This window comes from Heptranchias perlo, chromosome 28, assembly GCF_035084215.1.
Source record: "Heptranchias perlo isolate sHepPer1 chromosome 28, sHepPer1.hap1, whole genome shotgun sequence".
NCBI lineage: Eukaryota > Metazoa > Chordata > Chondrichthyes > Hexanchiformes > Hexanchidae > Heptranchias > Heptranchias perlo.
The window spans coordinates 27,087,050-27,102,557 of NC_090352.1; the positions used below are offsets into that span (position 1 = coordinate 27,087,050).

A 15,508-nucleotide genomic window follows, 5' to 3' on the forward strand; every position below is an offset into this window, starting at 1 on the left:
CATTTAATGTTTTTTGTACTATAGTGTGACAGCTTCTTTAAAGGACAGATTAGGGAATGGTTAGACTGAGGCAGCAGGGGCTGGCATAACGAAGTGTAGAAATATTTACGGAGTGTGTTTATCCTTTTTTTTTACATTCTCCAATGTGTGCGTGACTTTTAAAGTAATGGTGGTTCTAATTCTCTTGGTGAAAATCAACAATGTTGAGCAAATCCACATTGACTAAACCAGGATTTAAGTCCAGCAGCAACTGCAAACCGCCCTTGGATTTTTCAAAATGTATTAATATAGTTTCCGTTTTAGTGAAGCACTGTCAACTAAATTTCAAGAACAAACCCAACTTTGGATATTATTGCTTTCTTTTGAAGCAACTTCAATATTACAGTGTGATTGTAGACTCACTATTCAACATCTGGTTGAAGAAATATGATATGTTAACTTGGCTTCCAAGAATTTTTGTAGTTGAACATAAGTCACCCCCTTACATACTCTTTGGAAAATGTATTATGTCATTAAAACACGTGGCTGCAAACTGTTTTGAACCCTAGCAAAAAGAAAACATAATTGCCCATGGGGCTAATTGCTGGGTCCTGATCTATCTTAATACAGACTGTTATATAATGCTTGGTAACGGCAAGTTGGCAGTTACATGTTGCTCCTCCCGGTATTATTGTCTAAAGCAAAACTAGAACAAGTGTTTTATTAACCTTTCGGAGGTCTGATGACACAAGCCTTGGAAATAGCTTTGTTACCGCCTTCTCCCTCAGTGGTCTGACAGCTGTTCCTGGAGGGTTTCAGATTGTCGGGGCTGGCTGTTCTAAATTCTCTCCTGCAATCTAGATGATGTACCTTTTTCAATGCTGTACCCTTGCAGAAAGGTAACCCTACTTGCATTAGTCTGCTTAGAGTATTTAAAATGGTTTTCTACTACGCTACCAAATTCTCCTCAAAATGGTGGATGCTACCACACAGACATACGCTTGCAAACTAAAGCCACCAATAACTTTCTTTATAAACAGCAGTATGAAGTACTCTAGTTATTTGTTATATGTTTAACAACGACAGAGAATGTTTTTAATGGATTAATTACCCTAAGCAAGAATGCTTCTATTTTTAGTTCATCATAGTAAAATTGATGTACTTGTCGCTATACTATGGATTCAGGATCCTTTCTCTCTTCACCACACATCTGTCTAGACAGTTTTGATCACCTCTGTCACCCCCACCCCCCACCCGTCTTCCAACTTCTTGCTTTTTTAATTTAAAAAAATCAACATTCCTGAGAAGCTCTCAGCTGTTCCATTTCCCTGATCAAATTAAACAATATTCCATGCATCTTTCTAAGAGGAGATTGCTACAATGAATCAAACTTTATACATATAAACAGTTGATGTGTAATTTACCATCAGTAAGCAGACAAATCTCATACAATACAAAGCAGATTCTGCCAATTATTTGAGATAGTTAAGGGAAATTTGCATGTATAGGTCAAATGGGTGTGTTAGTTAATTGGCGCATTGTGTTTGCAGCAGCAAACCAGTCCTTTGTGACGTGCAAACCTTCCCATTTAAATCAATGAGACCGCCTGCAATTTAAATATGATTGAAGGTGAGAGATGTCAGTTAAATATTACTAACAATGAGACAAAGCATTCAATTGTAAACAATTTTACAACACCAAGTTATAGTCCAACGATAAAATCGTTGGACTATAACTTGGTGTTGTAAAATTGTTTACAATTGTTAACCCCAGTCCATCACCGGCATCTCCACAACAAAGCATTCAGGCACTGTCGCAAGATAAAGAGTGTTTAGAGTGTAGATGGTGTTAAATGCTGCTCAAGTTGTTAACAATTACTTATGTCATTAATTTCTTTTTCTACAAAACGTGATTCCAGATCAGCACTTGTTTGCTGACGGGCTCTTCAGGCCAAGAGGGGCCATATATCTGGTTTCACCCATTCATATTGAATACATGCCCCCGCTGAGTAACCATGGAAAGAATGTGATTGTGGAAAAGTTCACAAGGTAGACATTCTTACCCTACTGAAGGATGAAGACTGCAGAGCACTGAGCATCCCAAAAAGGGAAAACCAGCAAAGAAAAAAAATATTTTTTGATGTATTTCATATTTTTAGGTTGTTTCTGACCCAATAAATGTATTGAACTATATTTGTTGAACTTCTAAAAAGAAATTAGCAATTTTTGTGATATGCTTCATACTTCAGCAGCTAGGTACCTTGTGCACCACAATGTGTCTCCTAGAGAGATTATGCACATAAGCCGGTGCATGATAATATTGACGCCGGCACATGCTACATGTGAATGTATGGACGATTTGTTGATGACCTTATTCCTGAATCTCAGGAGACTGGCAATAAGCTCTTGCCAACTGTCTCTGAGCTTTGGAGATATTAGCCAACTCTGTCCAGGAAAAAGCTACTGCTTTCATTCTTGTAAGCCTGATTAACAACTATAAACTGTAGCAAGTTGTTAAGATCTCCGCTGTAAATTATGCTTTTGGATTAGGCATTGAGTGTGTGTGCTGCAAGGGCCAGTGTAGATGTCTACAGTAAAGGCTTTCTCAGGGAAACTTAATCACACTTCATTGCTCGAATGGAGGGTAAATGGCAGGCCTCCTATTTATTTTTCGAATTATGTAGAAATTTTATGGTGATCAAAAACTCCATCACTCATTGCTATTGGTAAGGATGAGGATTGTCGGTAAAATGTTTCTAAATGAGAGTATAGAGTGGCAGCAGTGCTCAGTCCCTGAAACCTTTATCTCAGTCTTGGGGAATAATTCACAGTTAAAGGAGCGATGTGTATTAATTTGCCAGTGTTACTGGTAGAATCGCTAATATTGTGCTTCTGTCAAATATAATCTGAAGAAAAATATTCAGAAGCAGAGTAGCATTGGTTCAACACCTCCAGAGCCCACATTTTGCATCTGAATGCGTTCATTAGATTGAAGCTTGCAATCTGACTCCGTTTCTTGGGAAGCACATGAGGCAGTGATCAATGTGATTTATGTCTTTTATCTCAGTTGATGTGGTGATGGGATAGATGGAGTTGTGATTCTCTGGATTGTAGGTAAGAATGGGGTAAAGTCTCTAATTTAATTTTTTTAAGCATTTTCCTCATGAGGAACATCAATGAGAGCATATTAAATTTACACTGCAGAAACAACGTAAATTAAATGAAAAATCCACCTCAAGTACCAACAACAACTTGCATTTATATAGCGCCTTTAACGTAGTAAAACGTTCCAAGGTGCTTCACAGGAGCATTATCAAACAAAGTTTGACACCGAGCCATATAAGGAGATATTAGGACAGGTGACCAAGAGCTTGGTGAAAGAGGCAGGATTTAAGGACCGCTTAAAGGAGGAGAGAGAGGTAGCGAGGCGGAGAGGTTTAGGGAGGGAATTCCAGAGCTTAGGGCCTACGCAGCTGAAGGCGCGGCTGCCAATGGGGGAGCGATTAAAATCGGCGATACGCAAGAGGCCAGAGATCTCGTAGGGCTGGAGGAGGCTACAGAGATAGGGAGGGGCGAGGCCTTGGAGGGATTTGAAAACAAGAATGAGAATTTTAAAATCGAGACGTTCCTGGACTGGGAGCCAGTGTAGGTCAGCGAGCACAGGGGTGATGGGTGAACGGGACATGGTGCGAGGTAGAATATGGACAGCAGTTTTGGATGTAGTTGTAGATCTTGACTCTTGATACTTTATGATGTGGAGATGCCGGTGATGGACTGGGGTTGACAATTGTAAACAATTTTACAACACCAAGTTATAGTCCAGCAATTTTATTTTAAATTCACAAGCTTTCGGAGGCTACCTCCTTCCTCAAGTGAACGATGTTCCACATCGTTCACCTGAGGAAGGAGGTAGCCTCCGAAAGCTTGTGAATTTGAAATAAAATTGCTGGACTATAACTTGATACTTTAGGCAGTGCCTGTCCAGACACCAGTTAGTGCTGAGTTGATTACTGCTGTCCACACAAGCTACACATACAGTACGGTATGACCTGTTGCTCTGAGGTGCACTGAGAGTGTCTCACAAATCTGCACACTTGGAATTCCATCCTTGAGCAAAGCTGATTGAATGACAGCCCACTGATGCTCTTCTAACCGTGGAAAGCTTTCAACTAAATTTAAAAAGGACAAAATTATTTTTTTTTAGAAAGACAGTGGTAATGAGGGGATGATTACTTTTTAAATTAAATGGAAAGTTAAACAGGATTATGCGATATTTTAGACAGTGATTTAAAATTTCCAAGGATAAGGCTATTTGGGTGAATGGGTACACTGTTTTCACCCTGTCCTTTAACCAATTTGTGCATTTGAAGGCCGAGTTCAAACATAAATACATGATAGATTAATAAGCATTTCACCAGTGTAAGGGAAGTTAGCCCTAGCTCGTTAGCTAGCTTTTCCTATTGGATACCACGCACCAGTAGATGTGATTGAGTTACAGACTGATCACCTTAAAAATAAATAACCTTGTGAGTGTCAAAAATGAGCAGAGCTAAAAACCAAAGGACTGATTGATGCTTACTTTGAATAAAAGGCTTGGGCCGGTCAACAGTAACTCCAGTCCCCCTTGTTTTTGATGCTGGGTGACCAAGGGTGCTGCACTCCCATTTTCCTGCCCATCTAGTTGTGCGTTTCTGATTGCGTAACAAAGGCACAGTTTCAAGCCTCATACAGAGGCCTCTCTGTAAATACACTTGTCAAAAGAATGCTGTGCTGAGTAATAGAACAAGTTATGATACTATAAATAACCGCAATAGTAAAATGTGCTGGTCTTGCTACCCAGCAGAGGATGCTAGAATCTTGTAGAGGCTATTGGTTCGGAGGGTTAGCTTTGAATGCCTCTGGAACTGGGCCAAAGGCTTGGAATAAACCAGTCATGACGTAGCCTGGTTCACACTGAAACTAAGAGGCCTGCAAAAGACAGTCAGATTTGGCTACATGGGCCCTGTCAGTAAAACTCATAGGAGACCGGAGAGACAGCCTATCTCAAAACATAGGTTTTCCCTTGATGTAAATGTTAACAATAAAAGGTTGCTGCCTTATATGTTGTTTTTTTGGACTATGTTGTTAAATGCAGCAACCTCCTCCCACGTTTTGCAAAAGAGCGTGAACTGTTGTCCTCCAACCAAGAGGATACGTTTGCTGGTCCTTGGGCTTCATTGAACTACCATCATTGTGATTAAGGAACAACAATTTAAGTTCAGCAATGACATGAATTTCCTCTCCTCTCTTCTCTTTTTTCTCATCTGGATAAGCTGGAATGTCTCACTTCCAGCAGTCTGACTAAAATCTAAATAAACTTGCCTCATGGCAGACAAAGCTGTCACAGACAAACCTGGGAATTGAAACCATGACTTTCCGATTGCCTGGCAGTCGCTTTGTTATTTGCCAGGTTTGGCCATCTTTTTTGCAGTGTCTGAGACATTTGTTACTTGATTGGAAAATGATGCAGTAATTGCACCCAGAAATGCACATCACACCAGAACAGCTTTCCTGGAGTGCTTGAACCTCTAGAATTTATAGTCGAAAGGTTTGAGTTTTTATTACTGGACAACAAGTTGTAAAATTAGAAAAGAACAGTCTGTTCCAGTCAGACCACACTGTCAGACCCCCCTCTGTTACCTGCTATTGAATGCCCTACACCCCATAATATATGTCCACTCACCAGACAGCTCCTGCACATTTTAAACTTACGTGAGCTTTAATTTTTCAGCAATTTGATAAACTGTCATTGTCCAAAGCTGTTACTTGAGCTAAAAGTCATTGCAGATCTAGTGGAGCAACTGTCCAATTAACTGTACGAGTACAAAAGCTTGATTTATTTGCTGCATGTAAACTGTTGAGGGAAAGGTAACTATGGCGAGTACTACAGATAGCAATGTTTACGCAGGGATCACCACGATTAGTTTTGTTTAAAACATAAACTTAAAGAGCTGTTCCATGAAGCCCAGGATGGCCCCATTTCCTTCACTCCAGAGTGATGTTAGCCAAGCAGACCCCTTTGTGTGTCTACTTTGTAATGTTGTTGTTGGTGGGATCAAGCCATCCCCTCAAGTATTTACTACATAATCCCATTGTATCCACTTCATTGTTCTCAGAAGAATACAGATACAAGAAAAAATAAGCAAAATCCTTGGAAGAGATCTGTGAATAAGGACTTTCCACCTTATTCTGCATATGGCTAGCTTCTCCTTTCACTGCACATGGGAATGTGATTAAATTGCTTATTGGCATAAAATTTAGCCTTTCAGAATGATTCTTAGATACTTATTTTGCATATTTGTACCCAGTTCAACAGTTAAAGTGGGTTTGATGAGAAAGTGTACTCGTGCTGCGGCCCTGTTAACCATGCCCCCATAATCATCGACTTCATTCGATAATCATTGACCCTCACCTCCATAATCGTTCATACTGTCGACGTGAGAATTTAGCCCTAACTTTCATTCAGTAAAGTTTATCATTGTGGGAATAATGAGAATTCATTTAGTAAATTTAATCGTGTTGTTTTGATTTAAAATCGCAATGGGGAGAGCTTGAGTAAATTTCCTCAGTGAGGAAGTAACAAAAATGGACTTGCGGCCTTGAGCCCATCTGCTCATCCGATGCAAGTAAACCCCAAAGGGACCTCAGACCATTGTAATCCAAACAAGGCATATGGATTTGCAATAAGAACAGAAAGTACTGGGAATACACAATAGGTCAGCGAGGATCTGAAAAGAGAAATCAGCATTTCGTCCCTAAGACCTGTCCTTTGTAACGTTTGTCGCCTTGCTGGTGGGTTGGAAGTTGTTTATCGGGCTACAGGTTTGTCAAAACAATATGGATAAATCCTGTCTGATTGGCTGAACCTGCTGCAGGTTAAAGGATTGGACAGCTGAGAGCAGGTGAAGGATGACTCGGAATGAAGTACAACAGTGTTTACACAGTGAAAAGCTGCGTTTTGGTGCAGAGACTGGTTTCTGTTCGTACCCTGTGATATACGGCACCAGGTGGGGCATGTGCGAGGCAGGAATTGTACGGCTTACAGCTGTGATCGGGCTGTCGATGACCCAGTTAGTCGGGAACGTTAGATGGGCTGAGCTCCATGCATGAGACTGATGCTCTGTGGGCACCAGCACACAGTTCAGGGAAGAAAAATAGCAAGAAATTACAGCAATTTATTTTATCACAAATGTAAAACTTAAAAATGGAATAACCTGTGAAGAGAGGGCAGCAGAGGGAAGCTTGTGGTGCCCGAGCATTTCTTACTGACACTGAGAAAAATAAGACTACAATAAAGTTTTAAGACTTATTGTCTCAAGCACATAAAATGTATAGATTTATTCTTCAAGGTGTCGGGGTGCAGAAGAGATTTACTAGAATGGTACCAGGCATGAGGGACTTCAGTTGTGTGAAGAGACTGGAGAAACTGGGGTTGTTCTGCTTAGAACAGAGAAGGTTAAGAGGAGATTTGATCGAGCTGTTCAAAACATGAACGGTTTTTATAGAGTAAATAAGGAGAAACTGTTTCCAGTGGCAGACGGGTCAGTAACCGGAGGTCAGAGATTTAAAGTGATCGGCAAAAGAGCCAGAGGCGACATGAGGAAACATTTTTTTAACGCAGCGAGTTGTAATGATCTGGAATTCACTGCCTGAAAGGGTGGTGGAAACAGTTTCAATAGTAACTTTCAAAAAGGAATTGGATAAATACTTGAAGGGAAAACATTTACAGAACTGTGGGGAAAGAGCAGAGGAATGGAACAAATTGGAGAGCTCTTTCAAAGAGCCGGCACAGGCACAATGGGCCAAATGGCCTCCTCCTGTGCTGTAACTACTCTGATGCTATGAATAAGTTTTATTTTGTGAACAGAAATAGACTCCTTGAAACACACACTGGTTGTGTTTTATTTCAGGCTTGCATACTGGTCACATGTGAACGACCCATCATACATCCAAAATGTGTATTCACTCTCACCAGGAGATGTGGTCCCCACATGTGGCCATGTGCTGCTTAGTAGGTTTGCGACCATACCTCCTTCTTGAGCTTATGCCACGATATTATTTGTTGACTGTTTACAGATTTTAGGGAGTGGCGGAGCAGCCTCCCATTCGGGACTCTAGCCAAGTATACACGTGAATTTCCTAGGACGACGAAAATAAGCACCTCTCCCCACTCTGCCCATCAGTGCCTAGCCCACTCTGACCTTCTGCTGCAATGGGGAGTGAAACACGCTGGATTTTTTTTTACAGGATTGGGATTCCTATGATCAGGAATCCCAATCCTGTTTTATCCCCTGGAGCAGTGAGGGGAGTGGGGAAGCAAGGAGCCAGTGGGAATGGGAGGGGGTGAAGGATACCGCCATGAACTGAGGGAGTTGCTGAAAGTGTGTCTGCATGAACGGATGTGGATGGGCAAGGTGTCAGCACAAACAGAGGGGTATGGGTGAGTGGTGCCTAATCAACTGGGCGAGGAAGCAGAGCATGCAAGTGAACTGAGAGAGGAGAAGAGTGCCTATGTGCAATGGAGAAGGGGGATGATGAACTATGGAGGGAGAGGTGGAAAAATGGTAGTATGAACTGGAGGAAGATGGTGAAGAATGTCTCTAAATTGTGGAGAGAAGAGTGCCTTCATGTCACTATGACAACCACGTAAGCAAACAATCAATTTTAGTAACAGAGACCACTACTTGGCCACAATAGCCTGCGTTTTCTCCGCAAGATATGACCAGAAATCCCTACAATTTTTGACATAATCTCTTGCTATCTAAGTAATGGAAAGTTGGGTCTACCTGCAAATGTAAGTTATCCCCAGCCTGAGCCTCACTGCATTTTCAGTGTAACTACGTGTCCTGCAGCCAGCGGGGTCCTTGTTTAAATAAAATTAGAACTAGGCCGTTCAGGGGTGATGTCATGAAGCACTTACTCACACAAAGGGTAGTGGAAATCTGGAACTTTCGCCCTCAAAAAGCTGTTGAGGTTAGTTCAATTGAAAATTCAAACCTGAGATGGGTATATTTTTGTTAGGTAAGGGTATTAAGGGGTATGGAGCAAGGGCGGGTAAATGGAGTTGAGGTACAGATCAGCCATGGTTTAAATGAATGGTGAAACAGGCTTGAGGGGCTGAATGACCTACTCCTGTTCCTATGTAAATATGCCAACCGGGTCCTGAGCCCAGTGCAAGGTGCAGTCGGTAGTATAACTCGGGTCTTTCCTGGAAGTAAAGGGAATTAGGGGTTATGGGGAGCGGGCAGGAAATTGGACATGAATTTAGATTTGAGGTTAGGATCAGATCAGCCATGATCTTATTGAATGGCGGAGCAGGCTCGAGGGGCCGATTGGCCTACTCCTGCTCCTATTTCTTATGTTCTTATGTCTGCTGACTAAGCATTGTATTCGACATATATATCAATAGCCCTGTTACAAGCGGATCAGATTTTCCAAATGGCCTAATATGAGGAGAACATTTCTTTGGAGCTCATGGTGGATCTGTCAGGACTGAGTTGTGCACATTGTGATGTGACTAGTGTCTGCTCACAGTCTGTAAAACCTAGTTATACCCATAGAAAGAAATACTATAGTGTTAGTATAGCTCATATAGAAAATAGTTTTCTTGTGTACATTGATAATAGTTACTGGGTTTAGTATAATTGTGATCATTTCATGCCACTATTTAATAAGCTGAAATTTTACAAGTTGAAAAATAGGTCTTTTAAAGGTTTCTGTTGCAATTACTTTTAAAACATGAAGCTCTTCTGTCTCATAAGAGAAATATCTGTACTGTTTGTGAGATTGTGGGACACAGAAACTATGCAGCAAATGATTCTGGCTTGGTAATGCATTTGGAAATAGGGTTTTTTCTTTGCCTCTCCTCTTGCTTCACCATGGAAACACTGTACATTTTGGAGTAGAAGTCACTCGTATTTAGCTATTTATGACTTTTTTGTTTTCATTGTTTTTTCTCCTTCCTTTATATTCCCATACACTGAGTATCATTCCCCATTTAAAAGGTTGGACAGAAGGCCTACTTCGAGGCCTCTATACTTCCTGCTGATAAGCCATTTTTGAGGAACTGGATAAAGATCAGCCTGGATTGACTTGTTCTCTTTTTTTTTTCTTTCTCTCTTCCCTTTCTGATCAGCAACTTATGCTAATTGCACAGCCATGACATGGCAAACAGGGAAACAACAAAACAACACCCACCCACAACCTTTTAACATAGAAAACATCCCAAGGTGCTTCACGGAGACGGAGACATAATCAAAGAACATGGATGCTGACATAACCTCACAACCAGTGACATAGCCTCCAAATTTGCACCTTGAAACCTTTCCTCCTTTAAAAATTGGGGAAATTTGAATGTACTAGTTATTAAGAACTTTCTAGTATGTTATTGTGCCATGCACAAGTAGCTCTGATGGTTTGAAAAAGGAATTGTACACAGACCATGTTCTATGGTGTGTTAGTATTTATTATTTTTAGGAATGAACGCTGGTAATGGAGGACATCTGTAAGGTTGATTGGCAAATAACCAAAACTTACCATAGCACGTTTTAGAGAACAGAGAATTCAGCCTTTGTCTCCATGAAGTCCATGTACCCCGTGGTAGGGTTGCTGTGAATGATAGCATCTCTGTTCTGATTTCATTGCATTTTTGTCTTCGATGTGCCTAGAATCACTGATCTTTTTGAACTGGATCCCCATTGTGGTCACAATCAATTAGATTATGCTGGGGAGAGTCCAAAACTAAAAGTCATAAATATAAAACAGTCACTAATAAATCCAATAAGGAATTCAGGAGAAACTTCTTTACCCAAAGAGTGATAAGAATGTGGAACATGGTATGACAAGGAGTAGTGGAGGCAAATACATAGATACATTTAAGGGGAAGCCAAATAAGCACATGAGGGATAAAGGAATAGAAGAGTATCCCGATGGGGTTAGATGGAGTAAGGACGGAGGAGGCTCGTGTGGGAGCATGGACCACTTGGGCTGACTGGCCTGTAGTTTCAATGTAACTCAGTGTTTGAATTGGATGCAGTTTCCTAGGATTTAAGGGTGGATTTACATTACAAGTAGAGCATTGGTGTTGGAATTGTTTTCACTTTGCAGTGATGCTGCAGTTACAGTGTAAATCCAGTTTGAATCCGCAGTTAGGATCAACCTGATATTAGCACAAGACTCCCTGGAGGAGGCAGTCTCACTGCGCTTCAGCTCAGGGTCAGGTTGGACCCTCACATCTGATTAACAGTTCAAGAAAAGCAATTTTGGCTTCACACTGACACTAACATTACGAGTATGAATACAGCGTAAATCTCTGTCAGCCTTATTTGGTTCCTGTGTTGGGAGGTGTTAAATCACTAGACTGAGGTGCTTGGTTAGGTTTTCTCTCTCAGAAATTGTCAAGAGTTTCCCATCAGCCTCAGCCAGATTTGCAGCCTCGCTCAGTTCTGATATCAAGACTTGAGAGGTTTTTTTTTAATCTGTAACCCACGGCTACAATGAATAACGTGGTAAATTTCCATTTGATCGCTACACAGGATCTGAGTTTCTCTCTCAAAACTCTACCTTTGCCTTAGATTTCTTTCATTGTAATTGGGGAGAACATGATTTCTGAATTGAGTTTTTCAGTCTAGGTGCAAATAAAGTGGAAATTTGTGTGTGAGGGCTCTTTGAGGTCTGATGCATTAGAAGCTGGGATTGCATTTCAGTGATCTCTCAATATGCAATGCCAAACCATGCATTTTCTTTTTACAGACTATGGTGTGTTTCTCTCAAAACGAAATATTCCCTGTTGAATTATATGCAGTCGTAGTTTGGTTATATAAAAGGTCAGTGGAGAGGAGCAGTGTTGGAATTTTTTTCTCTTGTTGAATTAATGGGGGGGGGGGGTGCAGTGAGCATTTTGAAGTTCATCTTGCCCAAGGCAAGGTGTCCTTTTCCCTCCATCTTGTGCTCCTACTGTTTGCAGCAGGAGAACAGATGGGGACTTGTCGTCTTTTAATCAGTGAACTGAATCCGTAATGTGCAGCGAAAACCGTTGTCAGAAATGAAATGGGTTCATAAATCTTCTCAGATGAAGTAACTCCAGTTTCTCCTTCCCGCGGCACAGCCTGTGAAAGAAGTAATTCAGTCATTTATTTTTTCTTTGGCACCATGATAAAACTCGTTTCTTTGTTCCTTTTCAGACAGGGCGTGTGGATAAAAATCACCCCTTGGTGTGTGGGCACACGGCGCCCGTGCTCGACATTGACTGGTGCCCGCACAATGACAACGTCATTGCCAGTGGCTCTGAGGATTGTTCGGTCATGGTAAGTAAGGGTCAGTTACTGTATGGACATCACATTCAGTAAACTGTTGATGTATTATTCCATACTTGTGCAGTTATTATCATTATTATCTCCATATTGGTACAGGAAAAGTGCTACATATGTCAGTTTATTTTAATAGAAGAACTCTCGCCTTTAGGACGTCTTTTAAAAATCATTAGCTACACAGGAACCTCATTCATGGAATTTTATAGCACAGAAAGCGCCCATCTGCCCAATGCATCTCTGACGGCTCTCTAAGAGCTATACGCTTAGTCCCTTTCTCCTGCTCTTTCACCATATCCTTTTAAATTTTTCTTTTCCAAATATATATCCCGTCCCCTTTTAAAAGCTATTATGGATTTTGCTTCCACCACTGTTTCTGGCAGGACATTCAATGTCTTAAAAACCCTGTGCATTAAAAAAAGGTTTTCATAACCTCTGATTAATATTTAATCTTTTTGTTTTGTATCTTCTTTAAAAGAATCATTAATTTAGTATTAAACATTGTTTAGCTGGAACTGGCTTGAACACACGTCTGCTAAAATAGTATTGAGAGGAATTTTTAACACATATTTTGGGCATTGGTAGTGAAGGACTTTGGACTTTTCAATATGGATTTTTAATACCAGTTTTTAAGGAAACCGAAAGAATGGACTAGAAACCGTGGATTAATCACTTCTGAAAGGGCAGAATTTGATTAAAAGTATTAACAAAGTACAGAATACCGAACTGTTACAATACAGCAAGGTGGGAAGCTTGACCAAGTACCATTCATGTTCGTGTGTATGATGCATGGGACATCGTTCAATATGCAGAAAAGCTGTGGATTTGCCATGTTTCCCCAGGTTTTACTCCGATCAAAAGGGGCAATGAGAAGAATTATATTTTATAGATGGTTATATGAAAATGGATTGCTTTACCTCAAGCGACTATTGAGACAGAGACTCTAATATCATTTAAAAGGGAATTGAATAAATATTTGAAAAGGAAGAATATAAAAAGATAAAGGGAAGGGCAAGGAAATGTGATTCGAATAGACGGCTCCAGTTGAGGAGCTAGCATTGGCTCAGGCACGAGTTGCTGCCTCCTGTGCTGTAATTTCTATGAAATTTTATAAAGCAGAAACCTGGGGAAACATGGAAAATCCAGAGCTTCTGGGTGTACTGAACACTGTCCCATGCATCTGATACTTGAGGATGACAGGTAGTTAGATGAGAGGTCTGAGGCTCATCGGGTTACAGTAGGCATTCCAATGCAGTTTTGCTGACTAAACAGTAAGGACTGATGCTTTCAGTCATAGTGCAGTCATGGCAGTGCTCTAGTTCTATTTATGGAGCTGTGCTGTGAAGGCTGTTTTGAGCAAGACTGCATCAAAAAAGATGCAGAGCCTGAAAGAAGATCAAACGGAGAACCACATCACTGAGGAACTTATCTACTCCACATCTTGATGATTGCAAAATTTGATGGTCAACTATTTGACCTTATGTGATGAAAATATTGTGAACTTAGCCTTTCCAGTTTATTCCACCGCACTCATACCCTGCAAATTTAGCATCAGTACAAAGCCAAAACCACTTTGCACTGACGCTAAACAGTGTGTAAATTGGGTGTGAAGGCCCAAACTACCTCTGAAACGAAGTGGAGTGAGATTCCCTCCTCCGAGGAGTTTGCTCTGCTTCATTCTGTTATCAGGTTGGACTCTGACTCCAGATTCATGTTGCATTTGCATCATAACTGCAGCATAGGTGAGAAGCAAAACCACTTCTCAACAATGCTACAGGTGTAGTGTGAAAGCACCTTTTTTTGCTCCATTTTAAAATCGGTTTCCCTCCATGCCATGGTGCTACATGCCAATCCCTGATTAGGGCTGGCAAAGTGTTTCCCAGGCTTTTGCCAATGTCATTCCTGAGCCAGTTACTAGGTGTGCATGAGAACGTTGGGAGAGTGACTCACTCTTTTTTTGCTTTTTCCAACTTTAAATAGGATGTGTCTAGCCTTGGCTTGACACATCTCCTCTGATGACTTGGCCAAGTTATGGAGTTTACTTTGGAGGGAATCATGGATGCGAACTTGCATTCCAATCTGCTGTACTAAATCTACCATTTCTATTTAGAAATGTTTATTTAAAAAGACTTGCCTCTTTATGGGCAAGTGAAGACTGAAATTCTCAGTGTTGGTGGTTAGTATATGTATTGGCACTGCAGATATACAAGCAAGACTGAGATTGTGACTCAGGGGAATGAGCTATGAGAAACAATTGGATAAACCAGGACTGTTCAACCATGAAAAAAAACGTCTCCAAGGGGAAATTATGAAGGAAACTTATGGGATAGGGAAAGTAAACCCAGAACAATAATTTCAGATATGTCACGGCGGCAGGATATTAAAGAACACAGGTTAAAGGCAAGTTTAGAACAGACACCAGGAAGAGGCTGATCAAGAGTTGGAACATGTTGCTAGGAAGATTGATTGTGGCTGGAACACTACTTGTTTAAGAAAATGCTAAACACTGTAATAGGAAGATGGGTCAGTATTCTGGAAGGATATCAAGTAGATTGAAGAGTTGCCTTCATCCAAGCCTTGTGATGAGCATAAGGATGAACATTCTCACATCTACACTCCATCATGTGGCAGGAAATGGTGTGTAAGAATGGTATTTGATTTATCTGTACCCAGATTTATCTGTGCCTTGTAGAGATGCTAGTTAAATTCTACACATATTGCAAATTAATTCCTAATATTTAACAAAAGCAAAACTTCTTATCACTTGGGTATGTGACACATGGTATCAGATTAATCAGTTCAGATCACATGGTGCATAAGCTGATTTATCAATCACACGGACTCATATTTCTAATGGAGAATGGAATCCCTGTAAAGTTTAGTACATGTTTATTATGAGGAAAAACAAATGTAAAAAGTTTCTAGACTGTAATGTGTTAAGGTTTGAGATAAAGTTCATAGTGTTTCAGCTTCTAATGTGTTACTGCCTTATAACCTTCTCTTGCATATTTATTATTCTGTATATTTTTGTTTTATAAATCCTGTGTGGTATATTGAATTATGAGTGGCACACTTCAAGCTGGATGGGTTAGAGTGTATGAATTTTATTAAGCGACAAAGTGACTTCCAGTCTATATTGAGTGGAGCTGCGGAAGATTTAATTCATAGATTGTCTGGAGACTC

At 40.6% G+C, this 15,508-nt stretch overlaps 1 protein-coding gene across 3 annotated transcripts in view; it reads left to right on the forward strand.

Annotated features, from left to right (window-relative positions):
* The window catches only part of LOC137344962 (coronin-6-like), a 212,250-nt gene that overhangs the window by 122,018 nt on the left and 74,724 nt on the right, over window positions 1-15,508 (forward strand). For all 3 annotated transcript variants that reach the window (XM_068008264.1, XM_068008265.1, XM_068008263.1), the window contains exon 3: window positions 12,200-12,322. In XM_068008264.1, the coding sequence (XP_067864365.1) occupies window positions 12,200-12,322 (123 nt within the window). The remainder of the gene's footprint in view (window positions 1-12,199; window positions 12,323-15,508) is intronic.